Source organism: Stegostoma tigrinum, chromosome 31 (assembly GCF_030684315.1).
Source record: "Stegostoma tigrinum isolate sSteTig4 chromosome 31, sSteTig4.hap1, whole genome shotgun sequence".
Lineage (NCBI taxonomy): Eukaryota > Metazoa > Chordata > Chondrichthyes > Orectolobiformes > Stegostomatidae > Stegostoma > Stegostoma tigrinum.
This window is the reverse complement of record NC_081384.1, coordinates 8455147-8481714: the sequence shown is the minus strand read 5'-3', so window position 1 is coordinate 8481714 and position 26568 is coordinate 8455147. Positions and strand designations below refer to the sequence as shown.

Here is a 26568-nt window from a genome sequence, read left to right as displayed (position 1 = left end):
AGACTGCGACAGCAAGTTGGAACCCTAGACCAATGTCCTGGGGACATGAGTTTGAACCCCACCTTGACAGATGGTGAAATTTGAATTCAGAAAAGTTTGCAACAAGTATTTTGCCTTATGATGACCACTGTAACCACTATCAATTGTTGTAAAAATCTGTCTGGTTCACTAATGGCCTCTAGGGAAGGGTGTCTATCATTCTTACCTGACCTGGCCTACATGTGGCTTCAAACCCACAGCAATATGCTTGACTGTTAATTAAAATTTGGGCAATAAATGCTGACCTTGCCAGCATTGCCCCATACCCCACTAACGAATTCTTAACTCCAACTTCCTGTCCTTTTTCTTTTGAGACAAGTTATGATCATATTAACAATGTAGAATCTTTGTAAGGTCTTCTCCAACCCCAAGTCCTGTAATATCTCCACTAACACAGGAGCAGACAAAAGATCAAACTCAGGACCTTGTGATCTTGAATTACTCAGATGCTGCGCTGCATGTGTACTAACTTAACCCATTGAGAAAGCTTCCAGTTTAGAGATCTGCTCTTAAAGAAAGAGACATTGGTTTGTCACAGATCGCTTAACTGATTTTTCTTTCTTTTTGTTCAAAAGGGAAAGTATGCCAAAAGGAAAAGTCGTTTCAAACGCTCCGATGGTAGCACATCCTCAGATACAACATCCAACAGCTTTGTCAGACAGGTGAGTGCATGATGAAGAGAGTTATCCATGGACTGTTTTGGGTTTAAGCAATAACACTGTGGTCAGCGCTGATCTCTTTTCACGGAGATACCAAAATCCCATCCTTTACAGTATCTCTTTCTTCCTGCCATTCGTGGTGTTGAAATTAGATTCTTACTGATTATCTTCCAGGATGTCACATCACGCACAAATCCAGTTATAGGCTCTACATCATTGGCTGTTTCCTCACTGCTCTCTTCCTTATGTTGTTTGGAGGTTTTTGACAAAACCCTGTGCGTAAATTTAGTCAATTTCTACCCCACCCCAATCTCTTGACTTCATTTAAACTTGATGAATCTCATACTATGAGCCTCAGCTTGAGATCCGCATTTCAAAAAACACCCTGTTACAGAGCTGTCAAAGTTAAACCATTGATGGCTATAACATTTATAATCTGTATCAATGTTTCACATGAGGGGATTGAGTATCAATGTATCTATGTTTATTGGGGATGCAAAGTGGGAATATATGCTGCGAGGGGAGTGCAGAAAGTTATAGGCAGGTTACATGAGTAGGCCAAAAATGTGGAAGATGGAATGTAATGTGCAGAGGTCTGATGTTATCTACTTTGGGAAGAGGAGACAGAAATGCACAATATTTCCTTAAATAATAAGAGACCATTGATGTTGATATCAGAGGAACACCTGATTGTCGTTGTACAAAAATCATAAAAAATTAGCACACAAAGACAACAAGGTAATTAGAAAAATGAATGCTCGTCTTTATTACAGAGGCTTCAAATGTAGGTATAAACATTTAGGAAAGGCCAATATAGCTCATTGCCCAAAAAGAACTTCAGTGGGAAAATAAAGTGAAAAAGCAAATTGGATTCTAGTTTCTTGGTCTGCCAAATTTTAAATACAAAATTAAAATATTTAAAAATATGTTGAGAAATGTGCACTATGATTACCTGAGCCTGCATCCCCACTCAAAAAACCTTAGCTACTGAAGGGTCACTGGACCTGAAACAATAACTCCGATTTTTTCTAAACAGATACTGCCAGACCTGCTGAGCTTTTCCAGCAACTTCTGTTTTTGATCCTGATTTACTGCGCCCACAGTTCTTTTGGGCTTTTTAAAAAAAATCCAAAAGGTTTATTTGAAATCCCACAAGCTTTCAGAGCGTAGCCCCTTCATCAGGTACATTGAGCGAGAAGAACACACAGACTCAGAATTTAAAGGTATAGAGGTCAAGGGCAGAGAGATCAAAAGATCATACAAAGGGTGTGAGTGAACTGTCAGATGATAAATCTCTGCGGGTGACCGAGACTGATAAGACGCTGAGTAAAGTGTCAACAGCTGAATAACAAGCCAAGGAATAATCTGATTAAGTGAGGCAGAGAGATAATTAGCAAAAATTAAAAATAAAGTGGTGCTGGAGACAAACGAAATGACTGGAATGGCACGCCGAATTTAAAACTGTACAAACTAATTAAGGTAGAGAGACCAAAGTTTAGCCAGTTTCTGCTCGGCGATTCAGTGTATGAGATCGACAACGTTGGCCGAGGCACATAAGTACCTGCAGTGCGTGTAGTGGGTGGTGTTCCCACGTGTGACTGCAATGTCCATGTTGATGATCTGACGTGCATTGCAGAGGTTGCCATGGCAGGGTTATGAGCTGTTGTGGCCGATGTTGACCCAAAGGCTGGGTAGTTCACCATGAATGATGGTCTCTTTAAGGTTTGGTGGTTGTTCGAAGGTGAAAAGTAAGATGATCATGGCGATCAATGACATAATGAAAGCTGCGAAGAACATAATGTAGTTTCCCCACTCCAGCGGAGTACTGGATGCTCCAGCACAAGTGGGAACACACCCACCACATACACGGCAGGTACTCATGTTACTCAGCCAACGTTGTCTATCTCATACGCTGCAAGCAAGGATGCCCCAAGGCATGGGATATTGATTAGACCGTACAGATACTACAATGATGGATGAATGGATACCGCACAACAGTTGCCAGACAGGAATGTTCCCTCCCAGTCAGGGAACACTTTAGTGGTGACCAGAGATAATGGGAACTGCAGATGCTAGAGAATCCAGGATAACAAGGCGTGGAGCTGGATGAACACAGCAGGGCAAGCAGCATCTCAGGAGCACAAAAGCTGCTTGGTCTGCTGTGTTCATCCAGCTCCACGCTTTAGTGGTGACGGTCATTCAGCCTGTGATCTTTGGGTGAGTGTTCTCCATGGCAGACTTCGAGATACACCACAACGCTAAATTGCTGAGCAGGAACTGGCAGCCAAATTCCATATCCAGGAAGCTGGCCTTTACAATAATCTAGGGTTCATGTCTTGCTACATGTGACCCCACCATGCTGTTCTGTATCTGTAAAACCTTCCTCACTGACCTGATTTGACAGCATCACTTGGATAAATTGTTTTGACCTCTCTACCTTAATTAGTTTGTACAGTTTTAAATTCAGCGTGCGATTCCAGTCATTTCATTTGTCTCTAGCACCACCTTATTTTTAATTTTTGCTAATTATCTCTCTGCTTCACTTAATCAGATTACAGGTCATCCCTTTGCTCATTATTCAGCTGTTGACACTTTACTCAGCGTCTTAACAGATTCGGTCACCCCGCAGAGATTTATCATCTGACACTTCACTCACACCCTTTGTATGATCTTTTGATCTCTCTGCCCTTGATCTCTCTACCTTTAATCTCTGGGTCTATGTGGTCTTCTCTCTCAATGTACCTGATGGAGGGGCTGTGCTCTGAAAATTTGTGGGATTTCAAATAAACCTCGTGTTACATGACTTCTCTTGTTGTTCAGAACATTTGAGGCCAATTGGAACGTATTTACAAAAAATGCCAGAGAAGCTCAGTGGTTCTGGCTGATTCCGTGGAGAGAGAAACAGTGTGAAGGTGTTAACAGAATCCAAGGTGACATTTCTTTGGAACTGTAAGTGTTGTACCAGGCTTGAATTCCCAATTCCGTTTTGCTCTCCACGGAAGCTGCCAGAACTGCTTAGTTTCTTTTTGATTCACTTTCTTCATTTTGTTGGGATTGAACATCACTAGCTGGGCAAGCATTTGTTGCCCATCCCAAGTTGCCCTTGTGAGCTGCTTTCTCGAACTGCTGCAGTCCCATATGCCTTAGGTAGCCTTATTCCCTTTCTAGCAGATGATGCACTGAACAGCTTGCTTGGCCATTCTCAGAGATATTACTGTGGGACTGGAGTCAAATGTAGGCCAGACCGGGGGTAAGTACAGTAAGATTTCACTCCCTAAAAAGCATTAGTGACCTAGATGGGTTTCTACAATTAGTGATAACGGTTCCATGATCACGTTAGAGTTTTAATTCCAGATTTTCCCCTGGCCAAAATTTATCGCTTAATCAACATCTCTAAAAGCAGAGCATCTCGTCATTGTTTTCTGGTTGTGGGATCTTGCTGTGTTGAAATTGGCTGCCATGTTGCCTACATGACCACACTTCAGTAGCTCTGAAAGCAACTTGGGATGCCCTGAGATTGTGAAAGGTGCTACGTAAGTGCAGGTCTTTCTTTTCTCTCACTATTTCTAAATGAGTGGCCGTTGAGCAAAGTGCATGGTGACTGTTGTGTGCTACGCTAGCTTAATTATCTGAGTTAAACCCCGACAGAGATTAAGCCAGTCGTGCAGCTGAGTAATATGGCAAGAAGAATACAACATTCAAAAGGAATTAATTAAAGTTTGCGCAATAGGGAATCACTGAGAAGGAAATGGATTATGAGATCTGAGTATTTTTTTATATAAACCTTACCATCCCCTGACGTGCTATTATAAGTAATTAAACAGTAAAAAAGCAGGCTGCAGCATGAGATTACAATAACGCCCAGGACTGATATGGTACAATCACAGTGAGATGAGCAGTGCATTTCAGAGATGGGCTGAAGGATATTTTAATGGGCTTCTTGATGGATTAGTAGATGACGAGGTCAGAGGTTCATCAAAAACAGCATCTGTGTACACAGAGTGATCAGATTCCTTGTCTGAATGCATGATGCTGTCAACATTCCAATTCAATTTGGAAAAATATATTTTCAGGTTTGGAGTCGTCGGTGTACGCTTTTGAAGGATCACAATGAGGTTCTTTGCTGTTTCGAGCATACTGCAGCTGTCATCTCCAGCTGATGTGCATTAATAACCCTTTAACTGAAGCGCTTAGGATTTGTATTCATGGTGGGAAATGGCTGTCAGTTGTATTTCCGAGGGAATGAGCTCACACTTACAAAACTCTCCAGATGTTGTTGCTGTTACCTCTGTTTATCGGGAAAATCTGGCCACTTTGATAACATGGAGTCTACAGCACAGACACTGATCCCTTTGACCTATCCACTCTGTCCTAGTGTTTATGCTGCTTCCTCCCATCTCTCTTCATCTCACACCATCAGCAGATCTCTCTGTTCCTTCCGCATGTCTTTAACTAGCTTCTCATTAAATGCATTGAGGTAATTTGTCTCAACTAAGGCACAGTGGCTCAATGGTCAGCAGATCTGCCTCCCAGTGCTAGCAACTCAGCTTCGATTCCAGCCTCGGGTGACTGTCTGTGTGGGTTTCCTCCCATTGGACAAAGATGTGCAGGTTGGGGCGGATTGGCCGTGTTAAATTATTCCATAGTGCTCAGGGATGTGCAAGTTAGCTGGATTAGCCACAAGAAGAGTTGCTGGGCTGGGTATGGGTGGGATGGTTAGTGCAGACTTGATGGGCCAAATGACTTCTGTCTGCACTGTAGGGATTCTGTTAAGCTACATTTATTTGGTGCTCAATAGCCCATGTTGCAATCTATCTTGAAAACCTCAAGCATTTCAACTCATCTGCTTCAGATTCAGCATTGGAAGTTCTCTGCTGTACAGAGGAAATTTATTGCTTGTTTGATGGTGGATTGGCATTTAATGAGGTGGGAGGGTACAGCATGCCTCCATTCCAGTTAAACCCATGGCAGGAACACTTTGAGTCATCCTTCCCCAACCCAGGGTTAATACAGGCCCTTTGAGAAGTCCATTTACGCTCTTCATCCCAGCACTGCTGGTGTTTTGACATGCGGGAAGCCTGAAAGGGGCTGTTTGTCACTCAGTGGCACTCAGTGCCTCATCTAGAGACGAGGCTTGGGTAAACGGGCACCTGCTCCTGCTGCCAAACAGCACCCCACCCCACCACTTGGCCTTGGTCCCATGGCAATCCTTGGCTACCATTTGGTGCAGTACCTGCCTCGCTGGTGCAACCAATCAATGCAGAGGTGCCAGCCTCTGGCCCCCAATCCCTAGGCTCCCTTGATCACAGTTGCTGCCCAGTGAGGTGTCTCATTGGCACTTAATGCAGCAACCCCTTTATGGCTGGTTGTCCAGCGCCCACCCACCCTCTCGCTTCCAATAAATACCATCCCGCGTTGTAGCAACAAGGGAAGAAACGCTACAAAATGGAGTGTATAGACTGTATAAACACCGTAGACTCTATCCTTTATCATCTCAAATTTCATTAAAAAAAGGCAAATGTCATCAGTCTTTGCACAAGAACTTTGACTATTTTTAATGCACTCACAGGGGCCAATTGCCTAGTGGCATTATGGCAGGACTGTTAATCCAGACACCCAGATAACATTGATAATGGGAACTGCAGATACTGGAGAATTCCAAGATAATAAAATGTGAGGCTGGATGAACACAGCAGGCCCAGCAGCATCTCAGGAGCACAAAAGCTGACGTTTTGGGCCTAGACCCTTCATCAGAGAGGGGAATGGGGAGAGGGTTCTGGAATAAATAGGGAGAGAGGGGGAGGCGGACCGAAGATGGAGAGAAAAGAAGATAGGTGGAGAGGAGCGTATAGGTGGGGAGGTGGGGAGGGGATAGCTCAGTCCAGGGAAGACAGACCGGTCAAGGAGGTGGGATGAGGTTAGTAGGTAGGAGATGGAGGTGCGGCTTGGGGTGGGAGGAAGGGATGGGTGAGAGGAAGAACAGGTTAGGGAGGCAGAGACAGGCTGGACTGGTTTTGGGATGCAGTGGGTGGAGGGTAAGAGCTGGGCTGGTTGTGTGGTGCAGTGGGGGGAGGAGACGAACTGGGCTGGTTTTGGGATGCGGTGGGGGAAGGGGAGATTTTGAAGCTGGTAAAGTCCACATTGATAGCATTGGGCTGCAGGGTTCCCAGGCGGAATATGAGTTGCTGTTCCTGCAACCTTCAGGTGGCATCATTGTGGCACTGCAGGAGACCCATGATGGACATGTCATCTAAAGAATGGAAGGGGGAGTGGAAATGGTTTGCGACTGGGAGGTGCAATTGTTTATTGCGAACCGAGCGGAGGTGTTCTGCAAAGCGGTCCCCAAGCCTCCGCTTGGTTTCCCCAATGTGGGGGAAGCCACACTGGGTACAACGGATGCCCCACACCTCCTCCCTCACCCCTATCCCAGGCCCCAAGATGACTTTCCATATTAAGCAGAGGTTCACCTGCACATCTGCCAATGTGGTATATGCATCTATTGTACCCGGTGTGGCTTCCCCCAGTTGGGGAAACCAAGCGGAGGCTTGGGGACCACTTTGCAGAACACCTCCGCTCGGTTCGCGATAAACAACTGCACCCCCCAGTCGCAAACCATTTCCACTCCCCTTCCCATTCTTTAGATGACATGTCCATCATGGGCCTCCTGCAGTGCCACAATGATGCCACCCGAAGGTTGCAGGAACAGCAACTCATATTCCGCTTGGGAACCCTGCAGCCCAATGGTATCAATGTGGACTTCACCAGCTTCAAAATCTCCCCTTCCCCCACCGCATCCCAAAACCAGCCCAGTTCATTCCCTCCCCCGACTGCATCATACAACCAGCCCAGCTCTTCCCCTCCACCCACTGCATCCCAAAACCAGTCCAACCTGTCTCTGCCTCCCTAACCTGTTCTTCCTCTCACCCATCCCTTCCTCCCACCCCAAGCCGCACCTCCATCTCCTACCTACTAACCTCATCCCACCTCCTTGACCTGTCTGTCTTCCCTGGACTGAGCTATCCCCTCCCCACCTATACTCTCCTCTCCACCTATCTTCTTTTCTCTCCATCTTCGGTCCGCCTCCCCCTCTCTCCCTATTTATTCCAGAACCCTCACCTCATCCCCCTCTCTGATGAAGGGTCTAGGCCCGAAACGTCAGCTTTTGTGCTCCTGAGATGCTGCTTGGCCTGCTGTGTTCATCCAGCTTCACACTTTATTAACCCAGATAACATTCTAGGGACTCAGGTTTAAATCCTGCCACAGCAGATGATGGAATTTGAATTCAATAAAATACCTGGAATTAAGGATCTAATCTTAACCACAAATCCATTGTGAATTGTAGGACAAACCCATGTTCACTCATGCCCTTTAGGGAATGCCATCCTTACCTGGTCTGACCTACATGTGGCCCCAGACCCACAACAATGTGGTTGACTCTTAACTGCTCTCTGGGCAATTAGGGACGGGCAATGAATGCTGCCTGGCCAGCGACGCCCTCATCCCGTGACTGAATAAAGAAGAAATAAATGGAATATGGGCATCGCCGACTGGGCCAGCATTTCTTGCCTGTTCCTAGCTACCTCTGCAAAGGTAGTGGTAAGCCATCTTTTCAAACTGCTGTAGTCCATCTGCTGAGTGCAACCTGAAAGGTCATTAGGGAGGGAATTCCAGGTTTCTTGTCCGCAAACGCTGAAGGAATGATGAAGTATTTCCAAGTCAGGATGGTGAGTGACTTGGAGGGGAACTTGCAGAGGGTGGTGTTCCCATGTATCTGCTGCCCTTGTCCTTCTAGATTGACATGGTTGTGGGTTTGGAAGGTGTGGTCTACGGTGAATTTCTGCAGCACGTCTTGTAGATAGTACACAGTTCTGCTACTGAGTGTTGTCCGTGGAGGAATGGATGCTGTGGATTTGGTGCAAATTAAGTGGGCTGCTTTGTCCTCAATGGTGTCAAGTTGCTTGAGTGTTGTTGGGGCTGCACTCGTTCAAGAGCATCAATCATTTGGGCCATTTGCATGAGCCTATTACGTCAAGCATTGAATCAAAAGATGTTTCTGAGATGCTTCCAGATGTTTGCAATTTGTTTTCTAATGAGTTTATCTGAAAAATAACCCAAGTGACTGAGATGAAACAGTTCTGGAGAAGAATGTTTCTCAAGAAGACAGCTCTTAGCCCTAAAAGTTAAAATTAATGCCTCACAATTTGGTGTGTCAGTTTTTTGTTACAAAGGCATGCACACAGGAATGTTCCAAGTGGACCCAGTATTGGACCTCAGATCTTCAAATAATCACCATCAGCAAGCAGGGAACTTAGCGCAGAAAAAAGTTGGAACAATGAAGAAAGGGGAATTTGAGTCAGGAGGGAAAGGGGAAAATCTGATAAGATAGGAAGGCAGTGCAGTTTGGAGAGAGCAGTGGCTGGGAGTGAGGTAACAGCAAATGGGGAAAGGAAGGAGTAGGGGAGGTTAATGAACAGTGATCCTCAGTTTTACTGTATTGAATGAGGGGCATTTTGGCTCTTCCTGGTTCTACATTTGTGACCGGATGTTTTAGAACCTTATGTTGTGAGTTATGACCTTTAGAGGCCAAACGCTGAGCTGCATGTAAATCTAGTTTTCTGGATTGTTGTTGGTGCAACTCAAGGGATTGGATCAAAATGAGATTTTGACGAGAATAGTCACATGTGGATTTAAGAGAGTAGGTACAAAATGAAACAATTTTCTCTGGTGGTGGAATTCGGAATGAGGGAGTATGATCTCACAATTCAAACTCCACCATTTCAGACTGAAATCAGGAAGCAGTTCTTTACATGGAACATAGAAAACATCTGGAACTTCATTCTGCAAAAGATATTGGAGAATGAAAGTTTCAAGGCTTGAGACCAATATCCTTCATTAGGTTAAGGGTTGTGGAACAAATGAAAATAAATAGGGCAGAGGTGCAGATCAATTGTCATTATATAGAAGAGAGGAACCCATCTGAGGGGCCAGATGGCCTATCTCTCTTTTGTGTCTGTCTCTTTTTTTCCTCCTTTCTGAGACTGGACTCAACCTGTGGGTAGAATGTAGCAGGACAGGAAGGTTGGAGACTCTTCATTTTGGACAGATACAGTGCATTTTAGACACTTTGCTGCAGGATCAATGGTGGTGTCCAGGACAAAGGAAGTATAATTGGCCCGAGCAAGCTTAAGAGTGACTCAATAAACAGCAGGAGTCAGGCAGTGATTAGAGACAGAAGCTTCCCTCTGCAGGAAAAAGCAGAATGAATTATTTATAGAGGGAGTCTTTATGTAGATTTTGTAAAATGACCGTTGTGGAAGCTTGCTACTTGAGCTGGCCAATGGAGTATTCAGTAAATTGGATTGCACTTACCTGAAGATTTCCTCAGCTTGGCCAGGCCATGTTTCATTTTGGGTGTCACTGTGCAAATCTGCGTCTTGCTTCTCATTAATTGACCTCCTTGTTGTTATGTATTGGACAATTTCACAGCCTTTTTTCTGTGGGCACGTTGTCAGAAAAAGAAATTGAAATTGACCTGTTTGGGTAAATTGCAATATTTATTAAAGACCATCCCACATTTTGTGTTTAGTAGCAAATGTAAGAATAGGGCAATGTGACAGGACATGTGTAAGCCAATGGACCAATGGAATACCATTCCTCTAGTACAGGAACAACATTACAATGGCAGGAAATAAGCAGGCCCCTCACTGGCTAAAAATACTTAAGGGAGACATCCTTGGGATCTTTAAACATGGGGAGGCAATGGTCTAGTGGTATTATTGCTAGACTGTAAATCCAGAGGCCCATTTAATGTTCTGGGGACCTGGGTTCAAATCCCACCATGGCAGATGGTGAAATTTAAATTCAATGAATATCTGAAGTTATGAATCTAATGAAGACTGTGAATTTTTTGGGGTTAAAAGTCCATCTGGTTCACTGATGCCCTTTGGTAAGGAAGGTGCTATCTTTACATGGTCTGGCAGGCATGTGACTCCAGACCCACAGCAATGTGGTTGACTCTGAACTGGCCTCTGGGGTAATAAATGCTGCTGAATCTGTGACACCCTTGTCCTGTGAATGGATAAAGGAAAAAAAATAGGCCACTCAGCCCCCAAATAAAGGCCACTCAGCCCATCAAATCTGCTCCACTGTTCAGTGCTGCTCTGAATCTTCAATCTCTGCAATCTTCAACTCTACATCCCTGCTTTATCTTTGTTAGTTTTGATTCCCTTGCTGGTTAAATACCTGCCTATCACACCCTTTAACTGTACTTACCAACCCAGACACAACAGCCCTCTGTACTAAGGAGTTCACTAAATCGTTGAGTCTGCATCTGATGCTTGAATGTTGACCAATGTTTTTTTACTTCAGGTGGCACAGTGTTTCACACCGCTGCCTCATGACATCGGGGCCTGGTTGAGTTTCAGCCTTGGATGACTATCCGTGTGGCGTTTGCCCATTTTCCCCATGACTGCATGGGTTTCCTCTGGGTGCTCCAGTGCCTCCTCCCACAGCCCAAAAATTTGCGGGTTAGGTGGATTGGCCTAAGTTGAATTAGGCTAAATCGCCTGTAGTGCCTAGGGATGAGCAGGCTAGGTGGATTAGTCATGGTAACAACGAGGGTAGGGTTGGGGAGCTAGGTCAGGGTGAGATCCTGTTCGGAGGATTGGTGCATAGGCAATGGACTGAATGACTTCCTTCCACATTATTTAGAGCAGAATATCTACATTGATATACAAGAGGCACATTACTAGCGTTTACACCTTTAATTATGAGACAATAACATTCACAGATATGGAGATTATATCAGTAAAGGGAGAAGGACCATGTTCTAAATGATCAGCAGGAAATGTTTCCTGTTTCCCAAGGGATTGAATTGGCTGCTCTGTTTTGACCTAATAGGCTTGGAGTGGGTGAATGGTCCCTCCTCCTTTACCCATCGAACAGGCTCTGAATGGTATAACCCTGCTTCTGTTGTCAGTATTTCAGCTTTTCTGTTCATCTTGATCAATGCGTCATGTAGCGGCAAGTTCAACATGACTAACCATCTCCTTGTAGTCCCTTCCAATGTCTGATACTGTTTTAAGTAAGTTGTTCTTCCAACAAGAGTTTAAAATGTATTTATATAAAATATAAATTTATACAAAATCCCATTATGTAATGTAGTTTGTAATGTAATGTAGAAATGTAGTTTCTATTCATTTAGAGTATTAGTTCCAACATGTTCAATTAAAAGTAACAGGAGTAAACTGCCTGTCATCTGTTATCAGTTAATGAAGAGCCTCTTTACACCTCTACCACCAACAAGAATAAGGACCACTGGGTCAAAATCCTGGAATTCCCTTCCTAACAGCATTGTGGATGTCCCTAAATCACATGGACTGTAGTGGCAGCTCACACCGCCTTCTCCGGTGTATTTTGGAATAGGCATGAAATATTGGCCCAGCCAGCGACTCCAACATCCCCATGAGCATATAAGAAAAAGTTGATCAGTTAATAGCGAGTTTTGAGAAGATTTGTAGCTCAGGTTGAGGTTCTGGATGTGAGTTTGCTCGCTGAGCTGGAAGGTTCATTTTCAGACATTTTGTCACCATTCTAGGTAACATCATCAGTGAGCCTCCGACGAAGCACTGGTGTTATGTCCCGCTTTCTATTTATCTGGTTAGGTTTCCTTCGGTTGGTGATGTCATTTCCTGCATTGGTGATGTCATTTCCTGTTCTTTTTCTCAGGGGATGGTAGATTGGCTCCAAATCAATGTGTTTGTTGATGGAGTTCCGCTTGGAATGCCATGCTTCTAGGAATTCTCGTGCGTGTCTCTGTTTGGCTTGTCCTAGGATGGATGTGTTGTCCCAATCAAAGTGGTGTCCTTCCTTATCTGTATGTGAGGATACGAGTGATAGTGGGTCATGTCGTTTTGTGGCTAGTTGATGTTCATGTATCCTAGTGGCTAGCTTTCTGCCAGTTTGTCCAATGTAGTGTTTGTCACAGTTCTTGCAAGGTATTTTGTAGATGACGTTTGTTTTATTTGTTGTCTGTATAGGGTCTTTTAAGTTCATTAGCTGCTGTTTTAGTGTGTTGGTGGGTTTGTGGGCTACCCTGATGCCGAGAGGTCCGAGTAGTCTGGCAGTCATTTCGGAAATGTCTTTGATGTAGGGGAGAGTGGTTATGGTTTCTGAGCCCGTTTTGTCTGTTTGTTTGGGTTTATTGCTGAGGAATCTGCGGACTGTGTTCATAGGGTCCCCATTCTTTTTGAATACGCTGTATAGGTGATGTTCCTCTGCTCTGCGTAGTTCCTCTGTGCTGCAGTGTGTGGTGGCTCGTTGGAATAATGTTCTAATGCAGCTTTGTTTGTGGGTGTTGGGATGGTTGCTCCTGTAGTTCAGTATTTGGTCCGTATGTGTTGTTTTCCTGTAGACTACGGAGAGCAGAGGAATATCACCTATACAGCGTATTCAAAAAGAATGGGTACCCTACGAACACAGTCTGCCGATTCCTCAGCAATAAACCCAAACAAACAGACAAAACGGGCTCAGAAACCATAACCACTCTCCCCTACATCAAAGACATTTCCGAAATGACTGACAGACTACTCGGGCCTCTTGGCATCAGGGTAGCCCACAAACCCACCAACACACTAAAACGGCAGCTAATGAACTTAAAAGACCCGATACAGACAACAAATAAAACAAACGTCATCTACAAAATACCTTGCAAGAACTGTGACAAACACTACATTGGACAAACAGGCAGAAAGCTAGCCACCAGGATACATGAACATCAACTAGCCACAAAACGACATGACCCACTATCACTCGTATCCTTACATACAGATAAGGAAGGACACCACTTTGATTGGGACAACACATCCATCCTAGGACAAGCCAAACAGAGACATGCGCGAGAATTCCTAGAAGCATGGCATTCCAAGCGGAACTCCATCAACAAACACATTGATTTGGAGCCAATCTACCATCCCCTGAGAAAAAGAACAGGAAATGACATCACCAATGCAGGAAATGACATCACCAACCCAAGGAAACCTAACCAGATAAATAGAAAGCGGGACATAACACCAGTGCTTCGTCGGAGGCTCACTGATGATGTTACCTAGAATGGTGACGAAATGTCTGAAACGAACCTTGATCAGTTAATGAATGACTGAGCTTTCTAAAGATTTGTTTACAAGATACCAAGGGCATTAGGAGAGAGAAACTTCACTCCAGGAGGTCTTTCACTGGTCAGACTCCGTACCTACATCATGAAAATTGGAAAAGCAAAACAGAATAGCCCTCACTATGTGAAAAGTGAAAATAATAGCCATATTTTCTGTATCAGAAAACTCAGTAGACTTGAGTCCACTGTACCCTATGCATGATCTTTAAGAGGAGATAAACTGGATTCATTTCATTCCACAGATGCGTGCTCTCTTACACTTTGATTTAATGTAAAATCAACTAAACATTCTAGTTTTGAGTCTTTTTCCCTGAATCTTCATGTATAACCCTTTGATAGAGCTCTCACTGCAACCAGTTGCAAATCTGCAAAGATCCCAAATTTGCCGCATCAGATTTTGCATTGATGATGAAACAGATCGACTAAACTCTCCTGCTCAACCCAAAAATATGTATTTTGGGATGTTGTTAACATGACTTTGTACTTAATTTTTTAGTGGACTTGAGAGGGGAGGACAATTGGTACATTTCAAAAGACATTTGGACAGGTGTATGAACAGGAAGGGTTTAAAGGGATATGGGCTAAATGTTGGCAAATGGAACTAGCTCAGTTTTGGAAACCTGGTTGGCATGGCTGAGTTGGATTAAAGGGCCTGTTTCCATGCTGTCTGACTCTTTGTCTGTATGATTGTGGGTAGCTGGATTTATTAGTAAGAGGCCAATGAAAGAACAGCAGAACAATTTTTGGTACAGGATGTATCTTGGTAGTCACATGCTTTATGACCTTGCTCGTTTATTGGAGACCCCTGCCTGGGTTTGTGACTGTTGGATTTCAGTGTCTGTTCTGTATATTGTTAGAAGTAGTCGGTGGCCAAGGGAAGGAGTTCCCAGCTGAGCTCTCCCATTTCTGGAAAAGTCCTTGTTGAAATTCAAACGTGAAACCAGATTTCCTCTTGAACAGCTTCTGGAGGAATCTTTGATTCCGTCTTTCCTCAGAATTTTTGCGCTGAGTATGTTTTCAAGAAGGAGTTAAATATAGTTCCTAGGGCTAAGGAGATCAAATGGTGTAGGGGTGAAAGTGGAGACTGGTTCCTGAGTTGGATGATTGGCCATGATCATATTGAATAGCAGAGCAGGCTCGAAGGGCTGGATGGCCTACTCCTGTTTCTGGTTTCTGTGTGACACCTATCCACACATGCCAGAAAGTCAGATTGACTGCCATCTGTACACTCTACACTTATTCATTTTTCCCATCAAGAACTAATCATCATTGGCCAAAAGTATCTCTTTCCAAAGTGAATTGCCGCACAGAAAAATCTGTTTTCTCTTTGTTTGCTTCTTCCTGATGTATGTGTTAATATGTGTTTTGGGTTATATAGTGTGGTGCACATTAGTATTTTCAGATCACAAACTGAGTGCATTGACCAATTCTGCATCTGCACAAATTGGTTTTTCTTTGTTTTATACAAAATCAATAATTGTCTTTATTGAAGAAACTTGGTTGTTGGATTTTTTATTGTAATGTAGAAAGAAAGCGTATGATGTTAGCCATATTGGGAACTTGGTGAAACAATAACATTTATGTGTGATTTATAGAGTGATGGGATGAGAGAAAGGTAGTGCTCTCCTCCATCTCAGACAGCAATGTTCCTTGCAGTTGTTGCACCTGCTCCTCTGAGAATATCTGCCTTTGTGTTGGTATCTCACCCAGCTAACCCGTGTGAGCTTAAGTGACAGGGAAGATCTGAAGAAAGAGAAGATGGTAGGAGGCTGTGGTTTTTCCAGTGACTCCAGTTGACACATCTGCTCCTCTTTGACCCTCGAAGGACAGTTTTAGATGTGCCACTTCCCTCAACAAACCATCTTCTGCAGGAAGGTAATAAAATGTGGGGCTGGATGAACACAGCAGGCCAAGCAGCATCTCAGGAGCACAAAAGCTGACGTTTCGGGCCTAGACCCTTCATCAGAGGACCCTTCATCATCACCTGCAGGAAGGTCCTGGTTCTGGCTTTTCCCAAGTGGTAAGGCATAGAATCAAGCCCACAGTTGGTGTAAGCTTGGAAGTAAAAGCGATCAACTGTCTTTTCACAGAATCATCATAGGAGCATAGAAATCCTACAGTGTGGAAACAGGCCATTTGGCCCAACAAGTCCACACAGCCTCTCCAAAGACCTTCCTATCCAGACCTATCCCCCAATGCCTGCATTTCCCTTGTCAAACCCACCTAACGTAAACGTCCCTGGGCACTATGGGCAACTTAGCTTGGTCTACCCTGCATGTCTTTTGTAGGCATCAGACCCTCTGCAATATACTCAATAAAATTTTCAGCCAACCCTGACTTCTACTGCAGATATTGAATGTACAGAAAATGGAAATTGTGGGGATCGTTTTAATTGCAAAACTGGGTTGTTAGAATCAAGTAAGTTCTCAAAAGACGGAAAATATTTTAATGCACACCTCATTTTAACACCCTTTTCCTATGCCATCACAGTTTAGTTGTAGATACCTTCAAGTCACCAATTCAGAAATGTTATTGCAGACCTCTGGAGCAGATGAGGACTTAGAATCATAGACTCCCTACAGTGCAGATAGAAGTTATTTGATCCATTGAGCCTACTGACATAACTCCAGCAGAAACCGGTATCCCATCACCAAGTCACCCTTTATTTACACATGGAAAGTCCTTAATACTGACCCAGCTCCCTCAGAACCAACTCTGAGTGAGCACAACCCCTGACATCCTGTTTATATCTATCAGCCAGGGCTCCCTGATTGGACCAGATTGACAGCCACAATCAGGGAACTCATAGTCTGAGGTTCACTAGGCTGATCTTGTTACAATCACAACATCTGTACAGCCATCCAAAGGGCATCCCATCCTTGCCCCTACCTCCATGACCCCTCATGTCCCATGGCTAACGCACCAGGCCTACACATCCCAGCACACTACGGGGTAATTTAGCCTGGCCAATCCACTCTAACCTGCACATCTTTGGACTGTGGGAGGAAACCGGAGCACCCGGAGGAAACCCACGCAGACATGGGAGAACATGCAAACTCCACACAGATACCCGAGGCTGGAATTGCATCCAGGTCCTTGGTGCTGTGAGGCAGCAGTGCTAACCACTGAGCCACTGTGACTTGAACCTATGCCTCCTGGCTCAGAGGTAGGGACATTACAGTGCACCAGAAGTGCTCCCTATCTAAGCCTTATTTGCACAGAGGCACTGTGCACTTTGAAAGAGTTTGTGTTGTGTCTAACATTGAGATCAGCTTCAGTGTAGGGCTGATGATTCAGTGCTATTTTACTTTTCTGACTCATCTGTGCCTGGAAATCGCTGTTGGTGATATTAACAGACACCTCATGCATCTATATGGCACATCTAGGTCAATTCTAAATGGGTTAACACCTCTATTAAAATAATTGACAGGAGAAGAGCATATGATAGAATGTTTCACTGATCCAATAATATCACCAACAGTAATATCAAGGCTATGGACTCTGAGTGCTTCAAGGATGTCATAAATCTTCACATTTTGTTTCATAACAGATGCATTGAGAGAACTTCTCACCTCTCCTATTTTGCCATTAAATCAAGATTAGATTGAAAAATCCGTGCTCTGTGGTGCCTGTAAATATTTGACAAGAGCTGGTGGATAGCATTCACATAGCAGCATAAAGGCTTCACTCCCTGGCACCCTGAGTAACAAGCAGTTGGTGAGAGTCCTTTGTTTGTGGCAGCATTTGGATTTGAACATTTTTTAAATGCCCATCCCCAAATACTTAATGATCAGCCTGGCTGATCAGTACAAGCGTGTAGGACTTTCTGATCTGAGTTGGTTTTTGCAAACTGCATATGAAAGGATAGGTTTTAGTGCATGCTTTTCATTTACATTGTACCTGATTTTTTTTAAAAAAAAGGCTTTCAGGGCAATGACAACATCACTGGTTCTTCAACTTTCTTATCCATTCCTCTTTGCCTTTGAGAAGGTGGTGGTGAGTTGCCCTCTTGAACCTTTGGCTTTTGGCGTGAAAGAGAAGGGAGTTCCACAGTTTTAACCCGGTGATAGTGAAGGAACAGTGAAAAATTTTTACAAATGAATAGAATAGGGTGGCACAATAGTGCAGTGATCAGCAGTGCTGCCTCACAATGCAGACTAATTGGATTGGCCACGCTAAATTGCCAGTCGTGTTCAGGGATGAGTAGATGGGTTACAGGGAAAGGGTAATGGGTCTGTGTGGGGTGCTCTGAGGGCCAGTGTGGATGTGTTGGGTCAAAGGGCCTGTTTCCACACTGTAGGGATTCTGTGAAAATAATTCACATGCAAAATATAGAGTCATACAGCACAAAAACAAACTCTTCGGTCCAACTCATCCACTCTGACCAGCTTTCCCAAACTAAACTAGTCCCATTAGTCTGCATTTTCCCTATATCCCTCCAAACCTTTCCTCTTCATGTACCTGCCCAAAGATCTCTTAAATGTTATAACTGTAAATGCCTGTAGCACTTCCTCTTGAAAATTGTAGCAAATGCAAGATGATTTTGTAAAGATAGTGCCAGCTTTGCTTACCTCGATTGCAAATTAATTTTCATGACTTTTGAGCATAATCTTCTCTTGCAAGTAAAATGGACATATTTAGTTAAAATACAGAACCGCTCCATTTCATAGAAGAATGTTAAGCTGCTCATCGCACATATTTCATCACCAAATTAAAAATTATTGGGTTTAGTTGTCATTCTGACAATGTTGCTCTTTTAAAAACAAATTACAAAAGTTGGAGTTCTCCATTGCTGTTCTCAAAAGGGATCGCTTTGTCCGATATGGGCTATATGTTATTTGAAAATTTAAATGAATAATTGCCAAGGGCATTGCTTCCTGAATATTGTCCTGCAGTGATTCCCATTATCCCTTTTATTTTGTGTCAACTCAGACTGAAAGTTTGACGCTTAAACAAGTTGTTGAGCACCGTGGGATGGCCTAGTCGTATCATCGTTTGAGTACTAATTCAAAGACCCTGGTTCGAATTCCACAATGACATGTGGTGGAATTTGAAATGAACATGAGAAAGAAAATATTGAATTAAGAATCTAATGATGACTATGAAACTGTTGCCAATCATTGGGGAGTAAAATAACCCTTCTAATAGGACATTCAAGCCTTCAATACGGTTACCTCTTACTCTTTTAAGCTGCATTGAATACAACTCTAGCCTGTCCACTCTTTCCTCAAAAGCTAACCCACTCATTCGAGGATTTGGTCCAGTAAACACTCTCTGAACGACCTCCAGTTTCCATGACCTCCTTCCTTAAGTAAGGCTACCAACACCAAGTACGGTACTGCACATCCAGGCTCACTAATGCTCAGTATAACTGAAACATAACCTTCCCACTTTTGTATTCAAATCTCCTCATGATAAATTATAATATTCTAATAGCTTTCTTTAATACTTGCTGTACCTGCATACTAACATTTGCAATCCATATATGAAGACACCTAGATCCGTCTGCATCTCATAACTCTGTGGTCTTTGACCATTTAGACAATGTTTCCTTTCATTTTTCTCACCAAAATGGACAACTTCAACTTTTCCGACATGATACTCCATTTGTCACTGTTTACCCACCTACTTAACGTAACAATATCATTTTTAAGCCCCTTGTGTCCTCTTCATAACTTATTTTACTACTCTATGATTGTGTCATCAGTGAATCCAGCAGCCATACCTTCACTTCTTGAAATTGTAAACAGTTGAAGCCCAGCACCATTCCCTGTGGCACATTACTCCTCGTATCTTACCAACCTGTAGAAGACCCTTTTGTACCTACAATCCGCTTCTGTTCACCAGCCAACTCTCTGTCCATGCCAATATGCCACCCCGTACACTAGGAGCTTTTCTTCTTCTCATACACTGAGGAAGTTCTGAGGAAAGGTCAGACCTGAAACGTTAACTCTGTTTTCTCCTTTCTCAGATGCTGCCAGACCTACTGAGCTTTTCCAGCAACTTTGTTTTTGTTCCTGATTTACAGTATCTGCAGTTCTTTTTTGGTTTTTGGTTCTTTTTTTCCTCAATTGGTTAGTCCATTTGGCCAGGCCCACCAACTAAAGGGGGCTTTGCAGCTGTCCAAGATTCCTGGTAGCTATTGTTACATCTGAAATCATGACCCCAGAATCTCATCTTGTGACACACACTTGTGAAACACTGTTTTAGGTATTCTTTAATAGTACCTAACACACAACGCACAGCACTGCGCAGTTCAGATACTAAGACAGAAACCAATACATGCCAACAACTTTGTGACTGACAGCGAACTTCTTCTGGATTATATTTTCACATTGAGAACACTTAGCTATTGTCTTAGATCTGAAATAGAAAAACAGTTGACTTTGAGCATTCCTGTAAGTGGCTCATTTTATGTTAGGTGCGGATGACTTGGTGCCACCCTATCCTCTGTCTCAGTAGGTTATGTCTCATACCGGAGAATTGAATATGAAATCTGGCACTAATGTAGCACTGTGAAATGTTACACTGCCAGAGGTAATGACCTTTCAGTGACATTACACCGAGGCTCCACATGCTGCAGAAAGTCCGGTTGAAGGCGGCCACTACAGTCAAGTGTTGAAGCTTTGGTCAAATAATTCTTGTTTACAAGTATAATACAGAAGAGTTGAATAGGTACTTTGGATCTGTCTTCACCAGGGAAGACACAAGCAATCTCCCTGATGTTATAGTGGCTGAAGGATCTAGGGTAATGGATGAATGGAAGGGAATTTATATTAGGCAGGAAATGGTGTTGGATAGATTGTTAGGTCTGAAGGCTGATAAGTCCCCGGGACCTGATGGTCTGCATCTCAGGGTACTTAAGGAGGTGGCTCTAGAAATCGTGGACGCATTGGTAATTATTTTCCAATGTTCTATAGATTCAGGATCAGTTCCTGCGGATTGGAGGGTGGCTAACGTTGTCCCACTTTTCAAGAAAGGAAGGAGAGAGAAAACAGGGAATTATAGACAGTTAGCCTGACGTCAGTGGTGGGAAAGATGCTGGAGTCAATTATAAAAGATGAAATTACGAATCATTTGGATAGCAGTAACAGGATAGGTCAGAGTCAGTATGGATTTACGAAGAGGAAATTGTGCTTGACTAATCTTCTGGAATTTTTTGAGGATATATCTATGAAGATGGATAAGGGAGAACCAGTGGATGTAGTGTAGTGGACTTTCAGAAAGCCTTTGATAAAATCCCACATAAGAGAATAGCGAGCAAAATTAGGGCACATGGTATTGGCGGCAAAATACTGGCTTGGATTGAAAATTGGCTGGCTGACAGGAAGCAAATAGTAGTGATAAACGGGTCCCTTTCGGAATGGCAGGCAGTGACCAGTGGGGTTCCACAAGGTTCGGTGCTGGGACCGCAGCTATTTACAATATACATTAATGATATAGATGAAGGCATTAAAAGTAATATTAGCAAATTTGCTGATGACACAAATCTGGGTGGCAGGGTGAAATGTCAGGAAGATGTTATGAGAATACAGGGTGACTTGGATAGGCTAGGTGAGTGGACGGATGCATGGCAGATGCAGTTTAATGTGGATAAATGTGTGGTTATCCACTTTGGTGGCAAGAACAGGAAGGCAGATTACTATCTAAATGGAGTCAAGTTAGGTAAAGGGGAAGTACAACGAGATCTGGGTGTTCTTGTACATCAGCCAATGAAAGCAAGCATGCAGGTACAGCAAGCAGTGAAGAAAGCTAATGGCCATGCTGGCCTTCACAACAAGAGGAATTGAGTATAGGAGCAAAGAGATCCTTCTGCAGCTGTACAGGGCCCCGGTGAGACCGCACCTGGAGTATTGTGTGCAGTTTGGTCTCCAAATTTGAGGAAGGACATTCTGGCTATTGAGGGAGTGCAGCGTAGGTTCACAAGGTCAATTCCCGGAATGGCGGGACTATCATATGTTGAAAGATTGGAGCGACTGGGCTTGTATACACTTGAGTTTAGGAGAATGAGAGGGGATCTGACGTATAAGATAATTAAAGGATTGGACACTCTGGAGGCAGGAAGCATGTTTCCATTGATGGGTGAGTCCAGAACCAGAGGACACAGTTTAAAAATAAGGGGTAGGCCATTTAGAACAGAGTTGAGGAGAAACTTCTTCACCCAGAGAGTGGTGGATATATGGAATGCTCTGCCCCAGAAGGCAGTGGAGGCCAAGTCTCTGGATAGTTTCAAGAAAGAGATAGATAGAGCTCTTAAAGATAGTGGAATCAAGGGTTTTGGGGATAAGGCAGGAACAGGATACTGATTGTGGATGATCAGCCATGATCATAATGAATGGTGGTGCTGCCTCGAAGGGCCGAATGGCCTACTCCAGCACCTATTGTCTATTGTCTACTTGACTTCAGGGATCAAGGTATGAGGAGAGAGTTTACAAATTAGGCCTGTTTCCTCAAGAGTTTAGAACGTTAATGGATGATCTCATCAAAGCCTTCCAGATATTAACAGAAAATGACGGTAAAGATGAACTATTTCTACTGGTCGGGGATTCTAGAACTAGGGAGCATAGTCGGAGAATTAGGGCCAGATTGTTCAGGAACGATGTTAAGAAGCACAGACAAAGGGTGGTGGAGGTTTGGAACTTTCTTCCACAAATAGCAGTGGATACAGCATAGTTGGTAACTTTAAATCTGAGAATTTTTTTTTTCTGAAGCAAAGGTAGAACCAGAGAAATGAGACAGCACAAAAGGGGGGCATTTGGCCCATCCTGTCCATGCTGACCCAATGTAGAAAGGGATATGGATTAGTTAGCCTACAAACCTAGCCATGATCTCATTGAATGGTGGAACATGCTCAAGGGGCTGGATGGCCTATTTCCTATGTCCTATCTAAAAGCAAAATACTGCAGAAATCTGAAACAAATGCAGAAAGTACTGGAGAAACTCAGCAGGTCCGGCAGCATCGTGGAGAGAAAAAACAGAGTTGACATTTTGAGTCCAGTTTGACTATTCTGAGCTATGAAGCTTTTGTCAACTTGACTCAGGATTTCTGTCTTGCATGTAAAGTAGGATACTGTGATCCACACAGGATTCCAACACACAAACCTGTGCCAAAGTTCGAAATACTTTCTTTCCGTTGATTCACTCTGAGATTTCTCGAGGGTTACTTGTTGATCTTCAGGGGCTATGGTTTGGTTTCTCAAAGGCTCCTTTCTCATTCTCATGAACCTACTTATGGGAGGTGATGGAGTCAAGGTGGAAGTGGGAAGGATTTTCATTCTCAGATGATTACAGGTTTTTTTAATTCTCTTCCCAACAAAGCAAGGGTGAGGGAGATAGATTCTTGATTAAATTAGTGAGTCCGATTATTGGGAGAAATGTGGATATGTGGTCACAGTCAGTCATGATCTTACTAAGTGTTTGGCCAGGCTAGAGATCCTGACTGGTCTACCCTTGCTCCTCTGTATTCATGTTCATATGGGAACACACCTCATTCAGACTGGTGAAGTCACAGCTAATGCTTTGGACCAAATATATGCAAAAATCTGGGTGATTTTAACCAGACATGTGCAATCCTGTTTGTTGCATCTCAGATCTTAATTCAGAATTCAATTTAACAAGTGTTGCAGTGTTCATTACAATAGCATTCCCCTTTAGTTTTCCCCATATAGTAACTCATAAAGCACTCTTAAGCTATAGATTCCTTTTTTACGAGGAATTTATTATGTCATTTCAAGACATCATGGCCCCTAGCAATCTGAGTATTCCTTTGAAAGCTTCATAACTGTTCTTTCTCCTTTACAGCCCTTCCATCCCTCCCTTCCGTTTTGCCCTGCCAATTGTAGCCTTTCCTTCCATACCTTGCAACCTCACCATTGCAGCTGCCTTCTTCCACCTTTGTAACTTCCCTACTGCCCCCATGCATGCAACCTACCTTTTTCATTCCTTAGCGGTCTCCTCCTTCCCCATCCCCTTGTAATGTCATCCTCCCACCCTCCCACTCCTCCCTCCTACTGATGTATACTGACACTTAAATTAAGAGCCAAGGCAATGCATTATTGCCATGCTATCTCAGCTGCGACATTGAACGGGGACCCTGGCTTCCTATTTAGCCATAATTGAAAGAAACCATCTTTTCTAATGTAGGGAATTTTCCTGATTGATACACATCATTTTGCCAACAACACTTAAACCAACTCACTGGCCATTCATCTTACCAGTGCTTGCAGGAGCCTGTTTTAGATAAACTGGATGTGTGTTTGCCTACAAAGCTACCACCACGGGAGTAATGAATTGGGTATAAAGTGTTTTGAGCTGTAAATTTGTTGTTTCATCCTGCAGTTAGATTCTGATTTCCCTCTTGTCATTACCCCGCAACCAACGTGTAAATTATTCCCACTTGTTTTTGTAATCTGGGCATCCTGCTCGATGTCTAGAGAGGTAAAAAAATTCACAAAGCACCCAGTGCAGGTGTAGGATTTGACAAATGTCTGGTTCCATCAATGTAATTACCTGTTTCTGTTATCCCCTTTGTAAATATACTCACTGGTCAGCTTCATATTGTCGAACCCAATGTTGACATGATTCCATGGATACTGTTTCTCTCATTAGCTTTTCTGGTCTGTTGCCACATGCTTTGCCAAGTCACAGCAACTCTTGAGTAGCCTGATCATCCCTTAAGACTTCATTCATTGGCAGTGCACAAAGCCATCTGGCACTGCTATGCATCGATGTTGCAGTTATCACATCCAGACAGATACTGCAATACACCCCGAGCCAGCTTGCCTCGTCATTTTTTCTGTAATCACTTTTTGATGTCTCTTCTAGTTTTCTGCTAATGCTGTTCTTGCGGTCCCCTTTGTCAGTGTTTGGCTTTCTATTAGATATCTTCACAACGGTGGAGTTTGGCAAGCATAGGACCAGGAAGAGGCCATTCAGCTCCTGCCTGAACCTCCATCCGAGGGTCTTATAGAAGTGCAACTTCTTTCTATTATTGCATTGCAAGACACACGCCTCCCTTCAACAAATGCATGTTCAACTCTTTATTTAAGTCTCAGGCAATATATGGGATAGGAAAGGAAGATAGAAGATGCTGATATTTGGGGTAGTAAATCTGCTACATAAGAATTAGCCTGGGTCACTGTGTAGGATTCACTGTGGCTTTTGAGTAATGAGACTTCAGTTCACACCCACCTCATTTTGGGTCCATTTACATCCATAAAGGAAAGAGAGTAATACATGGAATTGGTGGCCAGTGGATTTGAAGAAAATTAATCAGACGTCAGAAAAGAACCAAGAGTTGTTTTAAGTGGACACAGGCATAGAATCATACACCATGGAAACAGACACTGTGGTCCAACTAATCCATGCCGACTGTGTTAGTCTCATTAGCCTGCATTTGGCCCATATCCCTCTCAACTTTTCCTATCCATGTACCTATCCAAATGTCTTTTAAATGTTACAGCGGTACCTGCATCGACCACTTCCTCTGGCCATTTACGCTGCATACAAACTGTCCTCTGAGTGGAAAAAGTTGCCCCTCAGATAAAATCTTTCTTGTCTCATCTTAAAAATGCAGCCTCCGGTTTTGAACGACCCCACCCTAAGGAAAACAGCTTTCTAATTCACCTTACCTTTGCCCCTCATGATCTTTTAAACCTCTATAAGGTCACCCCTCAACCTCCTGTGCTCCAACAAAGAAAGGCTAAGCCTACCCACCCTCTATAACTCAAACCTTCCAGCCCCGGCAACATCCTTGTAAAGTTTTCCTGAACCCTGTCCAATTTAATAATCTCCTTCCTATAACAGTGATACCAGAACGGTACACAGTACTCCAAAAGTGGCCTCACCAATGTCTTGTACAACCTCGACATTGTATCCCAACTCCTGTAGTCAAAATGCCTGAGCAATGAAGACAAGCATGCCAAATGCCAGTTTAACCACCCTGCCTACGTGGGCTGCAAACTTCAAAGGGTTACTTACATGAATCCCTCGGTCTTTGTGTTCTAGAATACTACCCAGGGCCCTACCATTAACTGTATAAGTCTTGCCCTTGTTGTTTTACCAAAATGTCATACCTCACATTTATCCAAATTAAACTCCATCTGCCACTCCTCAGCCCACTGAAACAATTGATCAAGTTCTCTTTGTAAACTAAGATAACATTTTTCACTGTCTACTGTACCACCAATTTTGGTGTCATCTTCAAAATTTACTAACCATACCTCCTATATTCGCATCGAAATTGTTTATATAAATGACAAACAAAAGTGGACCCAGTAACAATTCCTGTAGAACAACACTGGCCACAGCCCTCCAGCCCAGTAAAGAACCTTCCACCACCATTCTCTGTCTCCTACCACAAGCTCACCCTGAATCCCATGTGACCTAACTTTACTAATTACCATGTGGAACCTTGTCACAGGCTTTACCAAAGTCCATGTAAACAACGTCTACTGCTCTGCCCTCTCCAATCCTTTTGGCTACTTCATTAAAAAATTCAGTCAAGATTGTGAGACATGATTTTTCTTGCACAAAACCGTGCTGAGTGAATCAATCCTTAGCTCTCCAAATGCACGTTAATCCTATCTTTCAGAATCACCTGCAACAACTTACCCATCGCCAATGTCAGACTCACAGATTTGTAGATAGCAGACTTCTCCTTACAGCCTTTCTTAAACAATGGCACAGCATTAGTTACAG

General features: G+C 43.4%; 1 protein-coding gene across 3 annotated transcripts in view; it reads left to right on the top strand.

The window, feature by feature from the left end:
- Nucleotides 1–26568, top strand: part of cacnb1 (calcium channel, voltage-dependent, beta 1 subunit) — a 310047-nt gene that overhangs the window by 32520 nt on the left and 250959 nt on the right. For all 3 annotated transcript variants that reach the window (XM_048560446.2, XM_059638898.1, XM_059638897.1), the window contains exon 2: nt 615–701. In XM_048560446.2, coding sequence (XP_048416403.1) covers nt 615–701 — 87 coding nt within the window. The remainder of the gene's footprint in view (nt 1–614; nt 702–26568) is intronic.